At 34.6% G+C, this 18,198-nt stretch overlaps 3 protein-coding genes across 3 annotated transcripts; 2 read left to right on the forward strand and 1 right to left on the reverse strand.

The window, feature by feature from the left end:
- Nucleotides 656-1,876, reverse strand: LOC109227195. Its single transcript, XM_019392258.1, has 3 exons — nucleotides 1,698-1,876; nucleotides 1,108-1,434; nucleotides 656-968 (listed from the first exon to the last, which is right to left on the reverse strand). Exons 1-3 carry the CDS (start codon nucleotides 1,765-1,767, stop codon nucleotides 841-843), a joined length of 525 nt encoding a protein of 174 aa, XP_019247803.1. The 5' UTR covers nucleotides 1,768-1,876; the 3' UTR covers nucleotides 656-840.
- LOC109227973 (putative ubiquitin-conjugating enzyme E2 38) lies at nucleotides 8,772-9,221 on the forward strand. Its single transcript, XM_019393160.1, has one exon. The coding sequence runs from the start codon at nucleotides 8,772-8,774 to the stop codon at nucleotides 9,219-9,221; it is 450 nt and encodes a 149-aa protein (XP_019248705.1).
- Nucleotides 10,510-13,277, forward strand: LOC109227974 (putative F-box/kelch-repeat protein At1g15680). Its single transcript, XM_019393161.1, has 2 exons — nucleotides 10,510-11,709; nucleotides 13,182-13,277. The coding sequence occupies exons 1-2, from the start codon at nucleotides 10,510-10,512 to the stop codon at nucleotides 13,275-13,277; spliced, it is 1,296 nt and encodes a 431-aa protein (XP_019248706.1).

Raw genomic sequence — 18,198 nt, forward strand, 5'->3', positions numbered from 1 at the left:
TTCTGGGGGTGGTCTTTACGAGGCGCCTTAATGATCAAAAAATCGGAACACCGATTTTTACTGTATACAATTTCATTGGGGGAAAATTGAAATTTTGTGAGTTTGTTATTTAATAAATGTTATATATGTACATTAACAAGAACAAATAGATTCTACAGTTATGTACACCCCACAAAATAATGGATGGGCGCCCAAATGGAAATTACATTAGAAATAAAGCTTGGAAATGAATACAATAAAACTATCACCATAAACTATTCATAATGGCGAAATCAAGATGCTAAGTGTATGTGGAATATTACTAAATCTTTAAAGATTAACTATAAATACAAATTGCAACTGATATCATCGATTCAAACATACTTGCTATGAATTATGATTCCTCAAATTTGCCACTTGATCAGGAGTGGAGGTAGGCGGGCGGAAGGGTTCACTTGAATCCCTTCCGCCAAAAATTACATTTGTGTATATGAGATTATATTGTATACATATATATTGAATTCACTTAACTTTTTCGCATGTTTATTTTTCATTAATTTTTTGAATTTCTTTGGTGAAAATCCTACTTCCGTCGTTGCACTTAATGAATTGCTATTTGATCGAAATAACAAACATGGAACACCAGGTGAAGGTAAAGTAAGCAAACAACAAGTCGCATGTAAATGAAGAAAGAACTTTTATTCAATTCTCAGTGGAAAAAGAATTAGAGTAGAATAGACTCAAGAATATCTCGAAAAAGAATCCCAACAAACCCAAAGAAACAATAAAAGCAAACTCTTTACAAACAACAAGCTGCTTGTAAAAACATAATGTATATAATTAAAAAGGTGCAAAAACAATTTAGAAAGAAAGAGGAGAAGGAGCAGGAGCATCAGCAAAATCTTCAGCAGCTCCACTGCTTTGCAACTCAATCATGGCACGGTGTGGGTTGCTCCTCTGCTTCTTGCATAGGTCTGGCAAGTACACTCCTGCACATTTCACCAAATATATACATCGAAACATTAGTAAAACCCTAAATTAACATGATACGACGAGACAGAATGCAATCGAATTAATGATATGAAATGGACACTGACAGTGTTAAAAAAACAGAAATAATGTAATTACCTTCTCCGGCGGCCAAGTTGAAGTAAAGGTCAACAACATTAGGGCATTTGTGGTAGCAATCAGGAGAGCAGAGCTTAGAGGTAAACTGAGCCTCAAGCAAAGAATCAGAAGAAATTCCAACAGAGTTTCTATCAACACCACATGCATTCACACATTCATCTGTCTCAATGTATTCCCTCATGTTTCCAACGATAACTTCTGATGTCTTGCATTGGTACTCACTTTTCCCATCTTCTAATGTTGATTTCTCTAACAAACACCTCTTCCCAGATGATGCAATTGAGAATGCACAAACATTTGTTGGCAAATTCTCACAAATAATCTCCCCTATTATAAAGAAATAAAAAATTTAGACACAAAGAAGGATATCTTATGTTAACATGCCTGATATGATCATCAAACAGATTTAGAGCGGGTCAACGAGTTCATCTGAATCCATCATTTTTAACTCAAATCATGTATATATACATGCCATTTTTGATGTATTTATAAGCGATTTTAATCATTAAAAATAATGAGCATTCTAAATTCTGGATTCCCTTCTTTGCATGTAAAAATTAAAAACAAAAATTACATATAGATGTACATACCAAGAGCAACTTGGAGGAAAAGGGAACAGGTAAAGAAAAGAATCAAAGATGATTTCATTGAAGGGGCCATTTCTTCTTCTTGTTTTCTCTTTTTGTTTTTGGTGTGATTTTGTTTTGTTTTTGGTTTTGTTGTTTGGAAAACTTGAAGAAGAAATGGAGAACTTCTTTTTTGGGTTTGTGAGATGAGTTTGAATGAAGGAGTTTCTTGACTTTATATAGGGAGTTTAGGAAGGGAGAGGAAAAATTCAAGATGTGTTATGACCTATGCAAATCATACAATCTGGTCACCGGCTTAGTTAGTTTATTTACTTTTTCTTTTTATTTTTTGGGACTAATATTTATTTTTGATATTCTGTTTTTTAATTTAAAAGTTTAGACTATTAACGCATGAATCGACGCTGAATTTTGACGGATTCTCTTATTTTGGGAGAGCACAAATGGAATGGGATGGGAGCTCGAAGGTTGATGGACAAATTAGTGGATCCCACGCATTGCTTTTCCTTTTATATTTTATTTTTATTATTATTCTTATATAGTTCGCCAATAATAAATATTATTTCTTTGTCTGTGAAAATTAGCTCGGGCCTCGGAGAATAACAGTCAACCCATTTTAATGTGAATTTGAACTTTAATTGTTTCTTTAAAGATGTACATGTCTAGAAACAATGTTAAACTTTTACAAATTAAGGGGTCGATTGGTTGGAAGACAAGTTATGTTGGGATTAGTTATGCTGGTATTAATTATATTGAGTTTAATTACACTTAAATTAGTTATCATGGTATTATTCTCTCTGGCCATTATAAGTTATTCCGGTACTATTTTTAATCATAAATAACTTATTCCATAATTAGTAATCAAACAATGAGATAGGGCGATACTAATTTTTATTCCAAAATTATTTTTACTTATACATCGTACGAAACGACCCTAAATATCTTAATTTTATGTTTAACAATATGTTAAGATTAAATTCAATAGACTAATTTTTTGTTGTCGTGGTTCTTTGGCTTAACCGACTACTATAGGCTAGCTACTTTGACGCCTAACACACCAAAAGACGTGTTTTGATTTCTGCGTGTTGAAAGATTCAATATCCTTATTAGGAAGTTTCTGTAGAAAATCATGGAGTTTGAGGCCAATGAGTGGAAGGGAGATTCTTGGACCTTAAGAAACAGATTATACAGTACAGATGTTGGAAATCTAACATAGGCAGACTAATAAAAGTCATACGTGCTAACCCATTGGTTTCGTTGTTCACATCTTGACATCTACGTCATAAGTTTATTGGTGAAACTTCAATATGAAAAGTATAGCCTAAACTTGTGTGGATTTTTTGGTAGCAAAGTTACAAACTCAAAAATTAAAGATGTTAAATTGCCGCGCCTTCTCGACCCTTAAAAAGGTTCTAGTTTGAGGAGTGGTTTTATTAATGTATAGGGTAAAATTGGTTTATAATAAATGGTTGAATAAGAGCATGACACGCAGTAGTAAAGCCACATGGTCATAAAGGTTGTTAGCTGATCACCCTTCGTCAAAAAATTGCACTGTGTATATAGGCAAAATATTATATTTTAGAGGTATATAACACATATTGAACACCCTTTGTGGAGAATTTTTTTCCCACTTCTTTCAAATTTGAATACCCTTGAAAATTCCTAGCTTCGCCACTCATGACAGGTGTAAACAAAAACAGGTAAGAAACGAATCAAGTAACAACCAATATCGGGAACAACAACTGCAATTGACATCGGGTAAATCCCGAAGGGAGCGTGGTCAAAGGGAGCAGGTTGAATATTTTCCATCGGATAGCATTCAATGAAGAATATTTTCTAGCATTCAATTAAACAACTTTATTTGCTCTTCTGCATTGCTCTCATTTCTGTCCTCGAAGACACCGCTTTCGGTGCCAGGCTTGTCAATTTCTTCAATTTCAATTGCTAAGTCTTAATTTTAATCTTATTTCTTTATCATTCTTAGATCAAATCAGTTCGCGTGTCTATAAACCACGTAGCAAATTCAACTGTACCGTTTTACGGGTAAACAGTTTGGCACCCACCGTGGGGAAGACAGTTGCGTAATTGATTTGATCCTCACGTTTATTACTAATTTATTTGATTTTTCCCGTAGCAAGAAATCAGCAACGGTAGCTAATGATATCAACATCACGAACAGTGTTGAGGGACACGAAAATTTTCCTCAACGTGAAGATTCAATCAGTGACACCCGTACGAGGGGGCAAAACAACCCCTGTTCGTGAAGGACAGTATCCCCGGCATGTGCGGGAGCCAACTCCCGACGACGCGGAGGAGGAACATGTAGTGGAATATTGAAATCTTGAGGGACACTACAACATTATGTATATATAGCTACAAATTCTTAGCTACATATATGAAAATCGTGGCTAATACCTAACAGTAACCACAAAAATTAAAATTTCATGGCTGTTTACAATTTCATAAAAAGAAATTAGCTACAAAACTAAATTGGCAAAGCTAATTTAGCATTTTTGCTATAATTGCTAATTGTCGTAGCAATAATTATCCAAGTAGCTACAAATTTATTGCTACAATAAAATTTCGTAGCTAATTGTATTTTTTTTGCCACGCATTTGAAGTTACTGTAGCAATAACAACTTTATAGCCACCAAAAACTACTTCTAACAAAATGTTATAGCTAAATAGATATTTTTGCCTCTAAGTTATAAAAGCATGTGGCAATAACTGGATTAATCTATATTATATTAAAAGCACGAAGGCCTTTAGTGAAATGTCGTTCGTCTTTTTTACCCTTAAAAAATAAAGTTCTCACTAAATAAAATAGACATTTAATTATTTTCCTTATAACTAGGAGTATGAAATCAAATAAAATTTTAACTATTAAATATTTTCTTATTTTAACCATGTAAGAATCCTAACCTGCACGTACATTCGTACCTAACTTTCTTTATTATAATTTCCTTATATTTAAGTTTTGCACGTGTTAGAAAATATAATAGAATATAGGGACGAAATAATTAGGCTTTGATAGTATAGTCACTGTTCTTAAGGAATTTAAGCCTCCCAATTTCGTTGTTGCAGGGATTATGGCAGAATTCCTCCAGGATTTTACAAAGCCTCTGAAATTCGAGCACCAGCAATTAACTCGAATTTCCACTTGAACAAATTTGGTGAATTGAAGATAGCAGAAAAGAAGAAGATACTTTGTTGCTTTCTGATGATTTTTGTTTTGGAGAAGAAAAGGGTATTTATAAACCCTTTAGGTATCTGTTAGGACTAACAGACTCAACCTTTGCCAATAGGCACCTTTTAATACCAAAAGTCACCTCTTTTCAAACCCTTTAGGTGTCTGTTAGGACTAACAGACTCAACCTTTGCCAATAGGCACCTTTTAAAACAAAAGTCACCTCTTTTTAAAATTAAAATGTTTTTTTATTAATTAATTAAATTAATAGATGACTAAAAGAAATAAATTTCGGGCTATTTAATTGGCCCAAAGCCCCAAGTGCCCCAAGTGCATCTTGACTATTAATAATATAGCCAAATTCTAGTCCCCTCCAAAACATCTTTAAATTATTCAAATCATGTAAGACAAAGAAGTGTTTTTAAACACTTCTTTCTTTCTTTCTTTTTCCAATGAGGGACAAAGCAACCTCTTCTCAAATACTCCCATCAAAACACTAACTAATATAATAGCACGTACCCTTAATAGAAACAAGTTATATTGTTTACCCTGGAATCCGGATAACAATTGAATTTATATGGGGTTTTAAGGATCCGTGAACTAAAAGATACAAAAGGTTTGGATTGAGGAAAATAAAAGATAAAGACTCAACAATTGCTGCTAAAGTAAATAATCGCAGAATATAATATTGCTTAGAACAATTGTGCTTGATAGCGTACAAGAATTGAGAGAGATGGTACCGTAGTGTAATGGTTTCCGCCCCCCTCTTTATGGGGTCTTCTCCCCTTTTATACATTCTGATTAAGGGTAAAAATAAGGTAGGTAAATTAATTACATCGTGGATCCCTGTAATTACGCCTTAATGGCCTGAAGTGGTTGAGAAAATCACGTTTGGGCGAGATATCCGGCGACGCTTGGTTATCCGTTACGAGTCCGGCTTCCGACCTTGTGTGTTTCTCCATCCGGTGGTGACTCATATCGAGCTCTGCAACGGTCTCGAAATGACTCGACCTCGGTTGTTGACGTGGCCGTTGTTCTACCTTGCATCCAGGTCGGGTTCGATGGCCCCGACTTGCCCCGGACCGGACCCAACCCGGTCGGGCTCAAGCAAAAAGGGTATCACCCAATACAATCCTATTTCTATCATTCACCCATATTATTCACGCTTCAAATGTCCAATATCTTGAACTTGCTGTGGAGGTTAGATCGTTCCATTGATTGTTCCATATTGGTCAAAGAAATAGATTGTTGTGGTCTCACCCCCAAATTTGGTGCCAAACGACTCGAAACTATTCAAATATTACATAAAGTAATCAATACATGCTCAAAAGTTCATATTCTAACTATCAAAGTGATTTCCCAATCCTATTCGAAGAATCCCTAAAATTCACCCCTTGCCCCACGTACCCGGATTCCGGAATTGTCGAAAGAAGTTGTTACCCATAACCCCATGAACTCAAATATATGATTTTCACTAAATTCCATATCCAATTTCGTGGTTAAATCTCATTTTTATCAAAAACCTAGGTTTTCACCTAAACCCATGATTTTTACTAATCTACATGTTATAATCTACCCTTAAACTGTGTATTTAACTCACAATTGGTAGAAATCACTTACCTCAAAGTGCTAGGTGAAAACCCCTCTCAAGAAGCTCCAAAAATTGCCCAAAAAGTGAGAGAAATGGGTTAGAAATGGCTTAAGTCCCGTATTAAATGAACCCTTCTGCCCAACGATTTTCGCACCTACGGTGCCTTTGCCGCATCTGCGGTACCGCACCTGCGGTGCTTGGTCCGCTTCTGCGGAAGTTTTCAAGCCCAGTATGGGCCACTTCTGCGGACGGGAGACCGCTTCTGTGGTTCCGCTTCTGCGGCGAGAGTGCAGCTTCTGCGCCTCGGTCCGCACCTGCGCCCTTTCTCTTCGCACATGCGCGTTCGCGGGTGCGCACAAAATTCTGCACCTGCGGTCCCTGGCCAAATGCTCCAGAACCGCATGTACGGCCAAGCCCTTGCATCTGCGGGCTTGCACCTGCGGCTGGCCAAGCGCAGGCGATTATGACAGCAGCTGGGAGCTTCAACTGTTGCTCCCAAGTTCTAACTTGGTTCGAGCCTCGTCCGATTACCACCTGGGGCCCCCGAGGCCCCTTCCGCACATACTAGCAAGTTTGAAATCATAAAACGGACTCGCTCGAACTCTTGGAACGCACCAAACAACGCTAAGACTAAGAATCACACCCTAAACCATTTGAATGAAAACTATGAACTTCAAGTTCTTCAATTTACTCCCACTGCGCCAAAACGTACTTAAACTACTCGGAACGACACCAAATTTTGCGTGCAAGTCTTAAATGACATTACGGAACTATTTTCGATCTAGGAATTTCATTCGAACCTCGATATCATCAAAACCTACTCCAAACCAAATTTAAAGAACTTCAAAAGCCTTCAAAAAACCAACTTTCACTATTAGGCGGCAAAATGCTGCCGGATCATCCAAAACCCGATCCGATATGCCTAAGTCCGAAATCATCATACGAACCTATTGGAATCGTCAAATCCTGATTTCGAGGTCGTTTGCTCAAAATATTGACCGAAGTCAAACTTGGCCTTTTATGCCAACCTTAAGGAACCAAATGTTCCGATTTCAACCCGAACCCTTCCAATTTCCGAACTAACCATCCCCGCAAGTCATAAAATAGTAAAAGCACGTACGTGAAGTCTTATTCAGGGGAACAGGGTTCTAGTAAGCAAAACGACTGGTCGAATCGTTACATTGTTCATCTTCTAGGCTTTCATTATCTTCATCCCTGTCAAATCTATTAATGCTTTTCCTCGATTGGCGTCGGGGTGGTCCGGCCATTCATCATCGTGTTCTTCTTCTCCGGTGGTGGCAGCGGCGAATGTTGGGAGAAGGCATTCAAAAGATTACCTTTTTTCTTCCCCTTCTTTTTTGCTCAAACCAATTACCAATGTCCAAAAATCCCTCTTCAACTTCATTTTCAATCACAATCTCATTACTTTCTCTCTTTCCTCCACCGCACGACTACCACCTTTGATGTTCATGAAATCATAATAATATTTATCAACTCAAAATTTTTGAGAAGCAGACAAGGAAATTCGCTGTTTGCTCATAGTATTATCCAGAGAAGCAGCAACTAAAAGAGACTATGTTTTCTTCTCTAAGGTTCAATTCTTTCAAGAATCTGACCTGAAATTGATTCCCTTTGGACAAAATACAGTAACAAAATATTTGAGTACAGTGTTTAGAAGAAAATATGGGTTAAAGTGAACAGAGACAATACTAATATCTTTATTATTAAAGTTGTAGGATGGAGAAACTTGAATACAATGAGTGGACCAGATTAATAATTTTGGGGAAGATAAAGGAGTAAACAAAGGAGAATTATTGAGTGGTTTAAGGAGTAAAATATATTGTGAGCACATTTGGACATAAAAAAAAATTCTTTTTTTTTTTTTTTGAAATAGTGTTTGGTTATTCAAATCTTACAGTTTTCCAATCTCACTTGAAAATGCATTTTAAAATTAGAACCAATTTTTCAATTAAAAATGATATAACAAAGGATACATATAAATATAACTAATAGGAATTTTTACCTACTATAGCAAAGGTTAACACCTTATTTATTTTAAATAAATACCATTTAAAAAAATTATATTCTATAGATACCTTTTAAGGTTTATAGCAAAAAATTTAATTTTGTTACTTTCTAGCCCTAAGCCACTAAATACGCTAATCAGTCACATTATTTTCTTTCTCTCTCTACTTTGATACATCCCATTCTCTTCCCCCTCCCATTAAAATTTGTCTTCTACGCCGGCGGTGACAACCGTGTCTTCTTTCTTTTTAGGTCTTATGAGAAGAGGATTGATCTTATGAGAGCAGTCACAGTTGGTCCACTGGATACGCCTTATGCCCATGGCCTCTTCTTCTTCGACATACTTTTTCCAAGAAATTACCCCAATTGTCCTCCAAGGATTCACTACCATTCTTATGACCTTGACTTGAATCCGTACTTGGACCCAAAGGGCAAGGTTTCACGTAGCCTGTTGGAATATGGGATCTCGGTGACTAACTGGTACTGCGGTGTTCAAGACAAGTGGAATGCACAGAAGTCTGACATATTGCAAGTGCTCACAGCTATTCAAACTTCAATCTTGAGTGCCAACCTATTAAATCCTGGTGGTGGAGAAGGTTTGCGAGAATCCAACAACTTAGAATGGCTTAAATACAAGAAAGCCTTAACCTTGACAAGCAAGGGCATGCTTTATATGCTGAGAGAACCCCCTTTGAACTTCCAAGATTTTGTAGAGGGATACTTTTGAACAAAGACGACTGATTTTGGGGCTGAACAACTTGATTTTCTGTTAATATATTTCAATGTATTTTCAATGTATCACGCTGTATTTTCATGTATTTCATTGTATTCATTGTCTTTTTTTCCATTGTAATTCAATGTATCTCGTTGTATTCCATGTATTTCATTGTATTCACTGTCTTTTTTTCTCATTGTATTTCAATGTATCCCGTTGTATTCTATGAATGTATTCATGTTTTTTTTAATTAATATAATTTATGTATTCAGATGTATTATATAATTTCTCTGAAGATTGCTATGTTTTTGGAGTATTTTTCGGTTGAGAATCTTTTATATAACTGAAAAAACAAAATTTGTGTGTTATAATTGAGTTTGTCGAGTTATATTAGGAGTCTATTATGTTAATTGATTCACTTTTAAAAAACAGTGTAATCCCCTATTTCACGTCGCGAATACAGTCGAATACAATAATCTGTCCAGCTGTAATCCCATGTTTCACTCCATGAATACAGTCGAATACACTCGAATACAACAACTGATTAGCTGGACTTCCCTGATTCATGCCTATTTTTGCTACTCTATTCATGAATACAATAGCTTAAATACATCAAATACACCTTATAACCACATAAAAGGTATCTATAATCCGTAATATAGCAAATGGTATTTATAAATGGCTAATTACTATTAAAAGATAGTGATTTATGAAAATTTCTCAAACTAATATTTGATATGGCAAAGGAGTATACATAGCCCTTTTCCGTAAGAAAAATGGCTTTGGAGATAGGTTCAAAGAATAGCCAGTTTTGTATATCGAAAGTGGCTGACAAAATCTTTAAAGGAATGGCTAATAGAAAAAGAATGGATCACTGAATACCTGTTGATTTATTTAGTTAGTGGATACAACCTTTAAGGAAAAGGCACTTACACTTAAATTTCTTTCCTACTTTTTATTAATAGTTATATATATATATTCTAAATTTTCATTATAATAATAATAATATATGGACTAAAAACAAAAGAAAGACGATATTGCGTATTGGTATAGCACATAATTAAAGGTAGCTAAACAGTCCGATGAACAACAAAATTCATATTCATATTATACACCCAAGTTGTAAATCTATAAAAATTCTTTCTTTCTTTTCTTTTCAAAAGGTGAGGACTAATTCCCTATCCTAAAAAGTTAAAAGGGGGCACTAATCCACCGATCATATTCCCATTTTCTTGTTCCTTCTTCTTCTTCTTCTTCTTTGCATTTCATTTTGCTTTTTAGCTCTCATCAGCATATGCTAATGGGACATTTTCTGAACAAGAAAAAGGAAGAATCTTTCTTCAACAATCTCACAGATGAACTGCTGATTGAAATCCTCAGTAGACTACCAACCAGCAAAACAATCCGATGTAAATTGGTTTGCAAACGCTGGTTTTCCCTTATCTCCTCTGATTACTTCGTAACTCACCATCTGAAGGACGACAAAACACTCCTCCCTTTTACTTTCGTTTTAAATGCAAAAGATAATTATCGATATGTGTTAAAATTTCTCTCTGGAAATGGTTTATCAGATCGTGTGGATTTAGGGTTTCTCTATACAGGTCGGCCTCTTGGTTATCGAATTAGTTTAAAAGAATCCTACGGTGACTTAATTTTATGCTCCGGAAAGCCGTCATCTGGTATTGATTTTTTTATATGTAATATTTTTACTAAGCAATGGATTGTGCTTCCTCCTGCTCCTTTAGAAACGTCACATTTTAAAGAAAATGAAGGTGTTGGTTTCTTGATTGAGCCTAATTATTTCGAGTATCTTGTCTTGCGATTTATTCCTTTGGGTGATTTCAAGTTTAATATCCAGATGTTTTCGTCTGAGCAAGGAAAGTGGAACAAATTGGTTGTTACATCTCCGCGGAATTTGAATATTTTAACCCGTAAGACTAGGATTGTTGCCTGTGGAAGGATGTTATATACATTCACTTATAAGAGAAGCGATGTGGTTGATTGTGTTCTCGCGTTTGATCCATTCACTAATGATCCTGCTCGATTTCTATGCGTTATTGATTTCCCACCTGAGGCTCGTGAAATTCCTTGTCTGACTGGTAAATTGGGGGTGTGTCAAGGTCACCTACGGTTTGCTCAACTAATTCTGCAACCAAGTGGATATCCTTGTATAAGTATATGGGAACTTGAGGATGATTACAGAATGGGAAATTGGACATTGCTGCACAAGAGAATCTCTACGCACGAAGCGTTAAGAGTTCCCATACTTAAGCGCGATACCAAAAACTCAGTTTCTGTACTAGCTTTTCACCCATATAATAAGGATCTTATATGTTTTCTTGTAGGTAAGGATTGTGTTGTCGTGTACAATATACGAACGGGTGAAGTGGAAAGCTCTACCCGCCCTTCTCTATTCAAGCATAAGGAATGGCCAAGATCACTAGCAGCAGATGTTGGGTCACGTTTGTTACCAATTACCCAAAATTGGTGGCCAACACCAGTAAGACAAACCCTTTGAACTTGGTTAGAGTTGTTGAACATTCCTGTCTTCTTCTTATGGCTGTCCATGATTAGTTCATTGAGTGTGTTTTAGGCCTATGATATGGTGTGAAGTATTATTAGTATGCTGACATAGAATTGTTATTTTCCTTGTTTTGCTTGGTAGTTAGCAAAGACCTTTCTTTCAGGGTATGTTTTTATAACTTTAATGAAAACTAGTCGGTTACCTCCATTGTTCAACTTTTTTAATTCTGATAGTTTTTACACTTCCCATATATATTATCACCTTGCTCTTGAACCAAACACTGCTCTCACCTTATAATTTGTTTCAGCTTTGGTAAAAGCTGATTACTCCACATTTTGATAAATTTTACGTATCCAAGTCGTTTCGTCAACCCCATAATCTCTTACGCCCATCTTTCACAGTCCCATCGCATGCGATACAGTTTCTCCAGTATCTATTTTTGTTGTCTTTCATTTATTTATTTGCTTGAAAAGACATATGGTATATTTATGTATGTTTCATGTTCCACGAAGGAACTATTCTAGTATGTTTAATTCCTTTTAAGTCTTTTACAAAGGTTTCCTAAGCAAAACTAGGGGAAGAATCATGATACAATATTTTCCCTTAAAAAGCTACTATATGCACTAAGCAGTTTGCGATGATTCCCTTCCCCGAAGATGTGTGACAAGTAGTCTGGCTTATCCAAGTGGTCAAGCAGCAACCTGCAATCTATTATCATCTGTGAGAAATTTGTGAATATTAGTTAGTGCAAGTATAGATAATGTTTTTGTGAGTTGATGTTAATTTCAAGCAGAGTTAGATTAAGTTCTCCTGCAATCTCCAGTCCTCTGTTTTAGTCCTTGAATTTCAGCTCCTAGCCATTAAATATCATCATTTGTAGTTTCAAGAACCTTTAATCCTTATAGTTTCTTATGACAATGACACCTCCTATGCCACTTTGTCTAGTTTTTGCATTAAAGACACCATCTGTTTTGAGCTTTTAAGATCTTTCTTTTGTTGGGTTCCATTTGATTATTTGGAATCGACTGTTGTTGGACTGTCAAGGTGAAGAACTTAGTGGCTTTAGTCACAGGGTGGTTTATCTCGATATAGTCCTTTTTATTATTAGAGGTGTTAATTCTATTGGTCTATATATGCCCTAGTGTATAAGGTAAGACAAAGAACCACGACAGGCATTGGTTGAGCAATTTGCTCGAGCTCATCCGGGTACCCTTGATCCAACTTGCCTCCAGTGCTTTAGTCTAACAGTAACATCCACCATGGGATGTGTGGGGTTAGGCTCACATCATGGGTTCGAATCTGATGAAAACAAGAGCCTGGTATTCAAGTGGAGAAGAATAGAGGAGCAGGTTCATCCACCGAGTTTATCTTTCTAAATTCCTAGTTTCTGGGATTGAAGAAACATTTTATTATACTGAGATCCAAACAGCTCTTTATCTGTTCCTCAGTTCCAGTTTCTGCTTTCTGCTTCTTTCTCAGTTTCTGCTTTCTGCTTCTTTCTCAGTTTCTCTGCTTACAATCTGTTGAAAACCCCTCATTTTTAACTGTAGCATTTTGTATATTTGGTCTAATCTTTACTCTGGTTTTAACTAAATCATACTATATAATCACATGGTTGTTTTTCTGGAATTTTTTTGTCATGCTGCATTGCAAAATGATATTTTGATAGATTTCAGATTTCGTCCTCTAAGTGTGCATTTTACTGAATTCCATTTGGACTTTTTTTTTTTTTTTAATTTTATATCTTTCGTTTTTTATGTTTGACTGAAATAAATCAATAATGGAAGAGTTTGATCTTAGTACAGGAGATTTAACAATTAATGCAATAAGCATAATATAATGATTTAACAAATACAACAGAGCAAGAGCAACTCCAAACCAAACTGAAGAACAAATCAACTCATTTAACTTATGGAGCGATTATCATTAAGTAATGCCCGAAAAAGTTTTTTTTTTTTTTTTTTAAATTTAGTATGTAAATGGTATGGCGACCACTCGCGTTGAGTAAATGATGTTAGGTATTCTTTAGGGATGTTTAGTTTAGAAGAATTATAATAATGTAGGAATTATAATGCAATAATACGGAGTTTGTGAGCTTATAATGCAGTCATCAGAGTTTGTAATACTTAGAAATGAGTAAACAATATAAACTAAAAACATCTGTTTACTTTTAAACCAAAAAAAATCTTTATTATTATGAGAGTTAGTTTTGTCTTTTGATCATCTTAATTCATGTAATACTAATGCCCTCATTCCTTGTTTTATGAACGTAATTCAAAGACTGCCATGGTTTTCTAATTACAGTAAGCGTACAAGTAAAGAAAGTTGTACACAACAAAGCCTTGCTATTATCCCTTTTTATAGTTGGAATTTTTACATTCCTATGCCACATAGGAAACCTTATTACCCTCAATATTTTAAGGTTTGACTTAATTACATTTAGTATACCAAATTACCAATTCTATACCATAATTAATTAAGGGTATAATTAATTATACTTTTTTTACTCCTTAATTAAAGGAATCTGTACTTCTCCATTCTCTAAATTGGGCTACTGATTTTCGGGCGTCGGTTTAGCACATTCATATTGTAGATTTTTTTCCTCAAGTCTGCACTTTTGACTTAACGGTGGTGTGTTGTTTTTTAGAGAATACCATGAATATACAAAATGTATTATAGAATGAGACTTAAAAGATGAAGAGACAAAAGCCTTTAGCGAAAGAAAAAAAAAAAAGACAAAAGCCGTATACGCTGAATGCAAATTATATGTCATATTTGGCGAATGCGATTTTGGTCACCGTTCAAGTTTTACGACGAAGTTTCCGGTCTAGGTTTTGTTGATATTTGGCTAGCAGAACAATACTCCCCTATACATGCCTTATCAATATCGTACAAAGTTTATTTTTACTTCTATTTTACTTTTCCTATTTCTAATCTAAGTTTCTTGATTTCGCACACTTCATACACACATTTGATACAGCAAAAATATGAAATAGTTATAGTTGGATTGATCAGAATTTGAAATAAATAAAAGAGATTTTTACATTCCTATGCCACATATATTTCAAATTCTATGGAAATCTGATTTTACGGTAATATCTATAAAATCTACAAATAAACTACACATCAGTTTTAGGATGTATAAAGCAATATTGTTTTCATAATTATCTACAAGATTACTACATTTATATATACTATATTAAAAGCACGAAGGCCCTTAGCGAAATGTCGTTCGTCTTTTTTACCCTTTAAAAATAGATTTCACACTAGACAAAATAGTAATTTGANCAACTTTTAACATCATTAAACATGTTTTCCACTTGAAATCAAGGATTTTCATGGGTGAAATTGGGGTTTTTGGGTAGAACCTAGGTTTTCTATAAATTGGGAAGTTGGACCTCGGATTGAGGTCCCATTTCAAAACAAATTATATATTTAAACTCGTGGGGGAATGGGTAACCAGATTTTGGTTCGAACCTCGAGTTTTGACCACGTGGGCCCGGGGGCATTTTGGGAAATTTTGAGTAAAACTTTGGGAAAATCGTTTTTATGCATTCAAACTAATTCATATAGTGTTTGATAAAGTAATTGAGCAATTTGTGATTAGATTCGAGCGGATTGAAGGTGGAACCGCGAGGTAAAGCAATAGTTGAGGATTAAGTGGATTTCAAGGCTTTGAGGTAAGTGTTTGGTTTAACCCTAGCTTGAGGGAATAGGAGTTGAATCTTGTTGTTAATTGCTATGTGATCGAGTACGATGTATAGGCATGGTGACGAGTATCTATACATTGGTGTCTAGCATGACCGTGAGTCCTTATAATATGATTAGCATGATTTGGTTGTGAACTCCGTGTTTATTGGAGGATTTCTATATGTTGTGAATAACATGTGAACGGTAATAGGATCATTTGATTCCTGGAGCACTGGCTCGAATTGTGATACGAATATTGAAAGTATACGAAATGACTTGATTCTTTGGAGCGTTGGCTCAAAATAGTAAAGTGAATTTTAAGATAAGGAAAGTAAGAAAGAGAAAGCGTTGTTGATTATTCCCTTGTCGGGACATTTGGTTGAACTTGTTGGATTCTTTCCCTTGCCGGGATGGTTGTCAAATATTTGCTTATTTTATGCCCCTTGATTGTGACTGTTGTTTGGGAAGTCAGACTGTTAAATGATATTGAGGATCGGGTTGCGCGCCGCAGCAATGATGTTGAGGATCGGGTTGCGCCCCGCAACAATAATATATGAGGATCGGGTTGCGCGCCGCAACAATGATATATGATAAGTGATATGGGTCGGGTTGCATGCCGCAATGTTTGTTGCAAGTTGAATTTAGTGTGAAAATAATAAATATTTTTCGGGCATCGCGCGGGTATATATACTAGTTCATATTAAAGCACAAACCCAATTTGATAGGTGAAACATAGAAAGGATACTAAAATTTATGTACCGAAATAAATAGTAATAAATTATCATATTTCTTATATGAAATTTAAGGTAATTATAAGTTTTTATTCTATAAACTTAAGTAGTGCACGCATGTCGATCGTCTTTTTTACCCTTTTCAAATAGAGTTCACACTAGACAAAATAGTCATTTAATTATTTCTTAATATTTAGTACTTTGAAGTTAACTAAAACTTTAGTTATTAAAGTTTACTTTATTTGAAGGACTACACAGTAAATCTTAATATTTAGGACATCAAAATCAACTATGTTTACCTTATACAATTCAAATAAAACTTTTTGCCTTATGATCTACGTACATAGAAATTAGCAGTGTATGTGTATAAGAAGCATTTTAAAGCTCGATTCAATTTAATATACTTTTCCACAAAATTATTTAAACTATTATATACATCAGTTTATATAATTATTTATTTGAAAATATATTTATGTGATTAAGTTTTTTGCTACCTATAACATTAACCCATTCTAACTATTTTAAAATCGTGAGTACTATGAAAATTATAAAACCCAAGTTTTAAAATGATACGGGACAACTATATGGAAGACAATAAAAAACATCAATATACAGTTCATTCAAATTACAACTTAGTTATTTACTTAATATTTCAAATAATTAAATTAACTAAATTTTAGTTATTAAATAAATCATTATTTGAATTATGTGTGAAATCCTAATTTTTAAAATTTATCAATCACGTTTTACCTAAAATAAATTGTTTACTTATTTGAAGTGTATACCATAACTGTAATACATTTTATGTTATTTTTTTTAATATTTAGAGCTTTGAAATCAACTAAAATTTATATAATAACCTTTTGTATAATATTCGAAACTATACTCAATAATTATTTCGACTTGCAAACATCATCTATTCTTAATGTGTAGTATTTATGATCATAATTAGAAAACACATTAGTATAGCTCAAAGACATTATTTAATACTACTTATATATTTTTTTTAAAAGTTATTTACTTATAGACAAGGGAAACATGCACAAAGCGCGTAACCTAAGACTAATCTATATCTATCAGTCTATATCTATACTATATTAAAAGCATGAAACCCGAAATGTCGTTCGCCTTTTTTACCCTTTAAAATAGGCTTCACATTAGATAAAAGTGTAATTTTCTGTTTCCCTAATATTCAAGACTAAATATTTAATTATTTTCCTAATATTTAGGAGTTCTTTTCATTCTTTTTCCTAGAATAATAATTAGGAATTTGAATTCAACTATAATTCATTCAAAATGCGTAAGAAGGAAACCGTATATATCTTTGCTTAGAGACTATTTTGAAAACTTTGTTGCAGCTTATCAAACTGAAAAAATAAATAAATTACAGACTTAATTCCTCTTTCTTTTTGGAACCAAGCTATACGCCTTAGGATTCTTATGTTTTGCGCGTGTACACCAACTTGAGAATATAATTCTCCCGGTCATTTAATTTTCTCAAATTGTCCTCCATATGCATAGCAATTTATAATTTAAATAAAAATAAATATACTAAGTGCTATTATAAATATACATACGAAGAATAAAAAGTGATCTACATATGCTAAAACATCTAACACAAATTTAAAAAAAAAAGGTTATTTTTTCACATATGTCCAAGCCTTGTGTCACGACCCCAACCCCGGTCGTGATGGCGCCCAACACACTGCTAGGCAAGCCCGACCAATTCCATAACCTTAACCCTTTTTATACAGCTCATGATTCAATTAACACAAATAATTACTAAGTCACAATACTGAATATCTGAACTAAAGTTAAAACATGTGGAAAACCCAAGTAGAAATACTACTACACAGCCCGAAGAATCCGGTGTCACAGGTCTGAGCCTCTAATATACGAGTGTCAACCTACTACATAATGTTCTGAAGAAATGCGGAATAAAAATAAATAGGATAGATGGGAAGATCAGGACTGTGGACGTCATGCAGCTACCTTGATGCTCCCGGATGTGATGCTCAACAAAGAAAAACTCTCACTCAGCCTC

Source organism: Nicotiana attenuata, chromosome 6 (assembly GCF_001879085.1).
Source record: "Nicotiana attenuata strain UT chromosome 6, NIATTr2, whole genome shotgun sequence".
NCBI lineage: Eukaryota > Viridiplantae > Streptophyta > Magnoliopsida > Solanales > Solanaceae > Nicotiana > Nicotiana attenuata.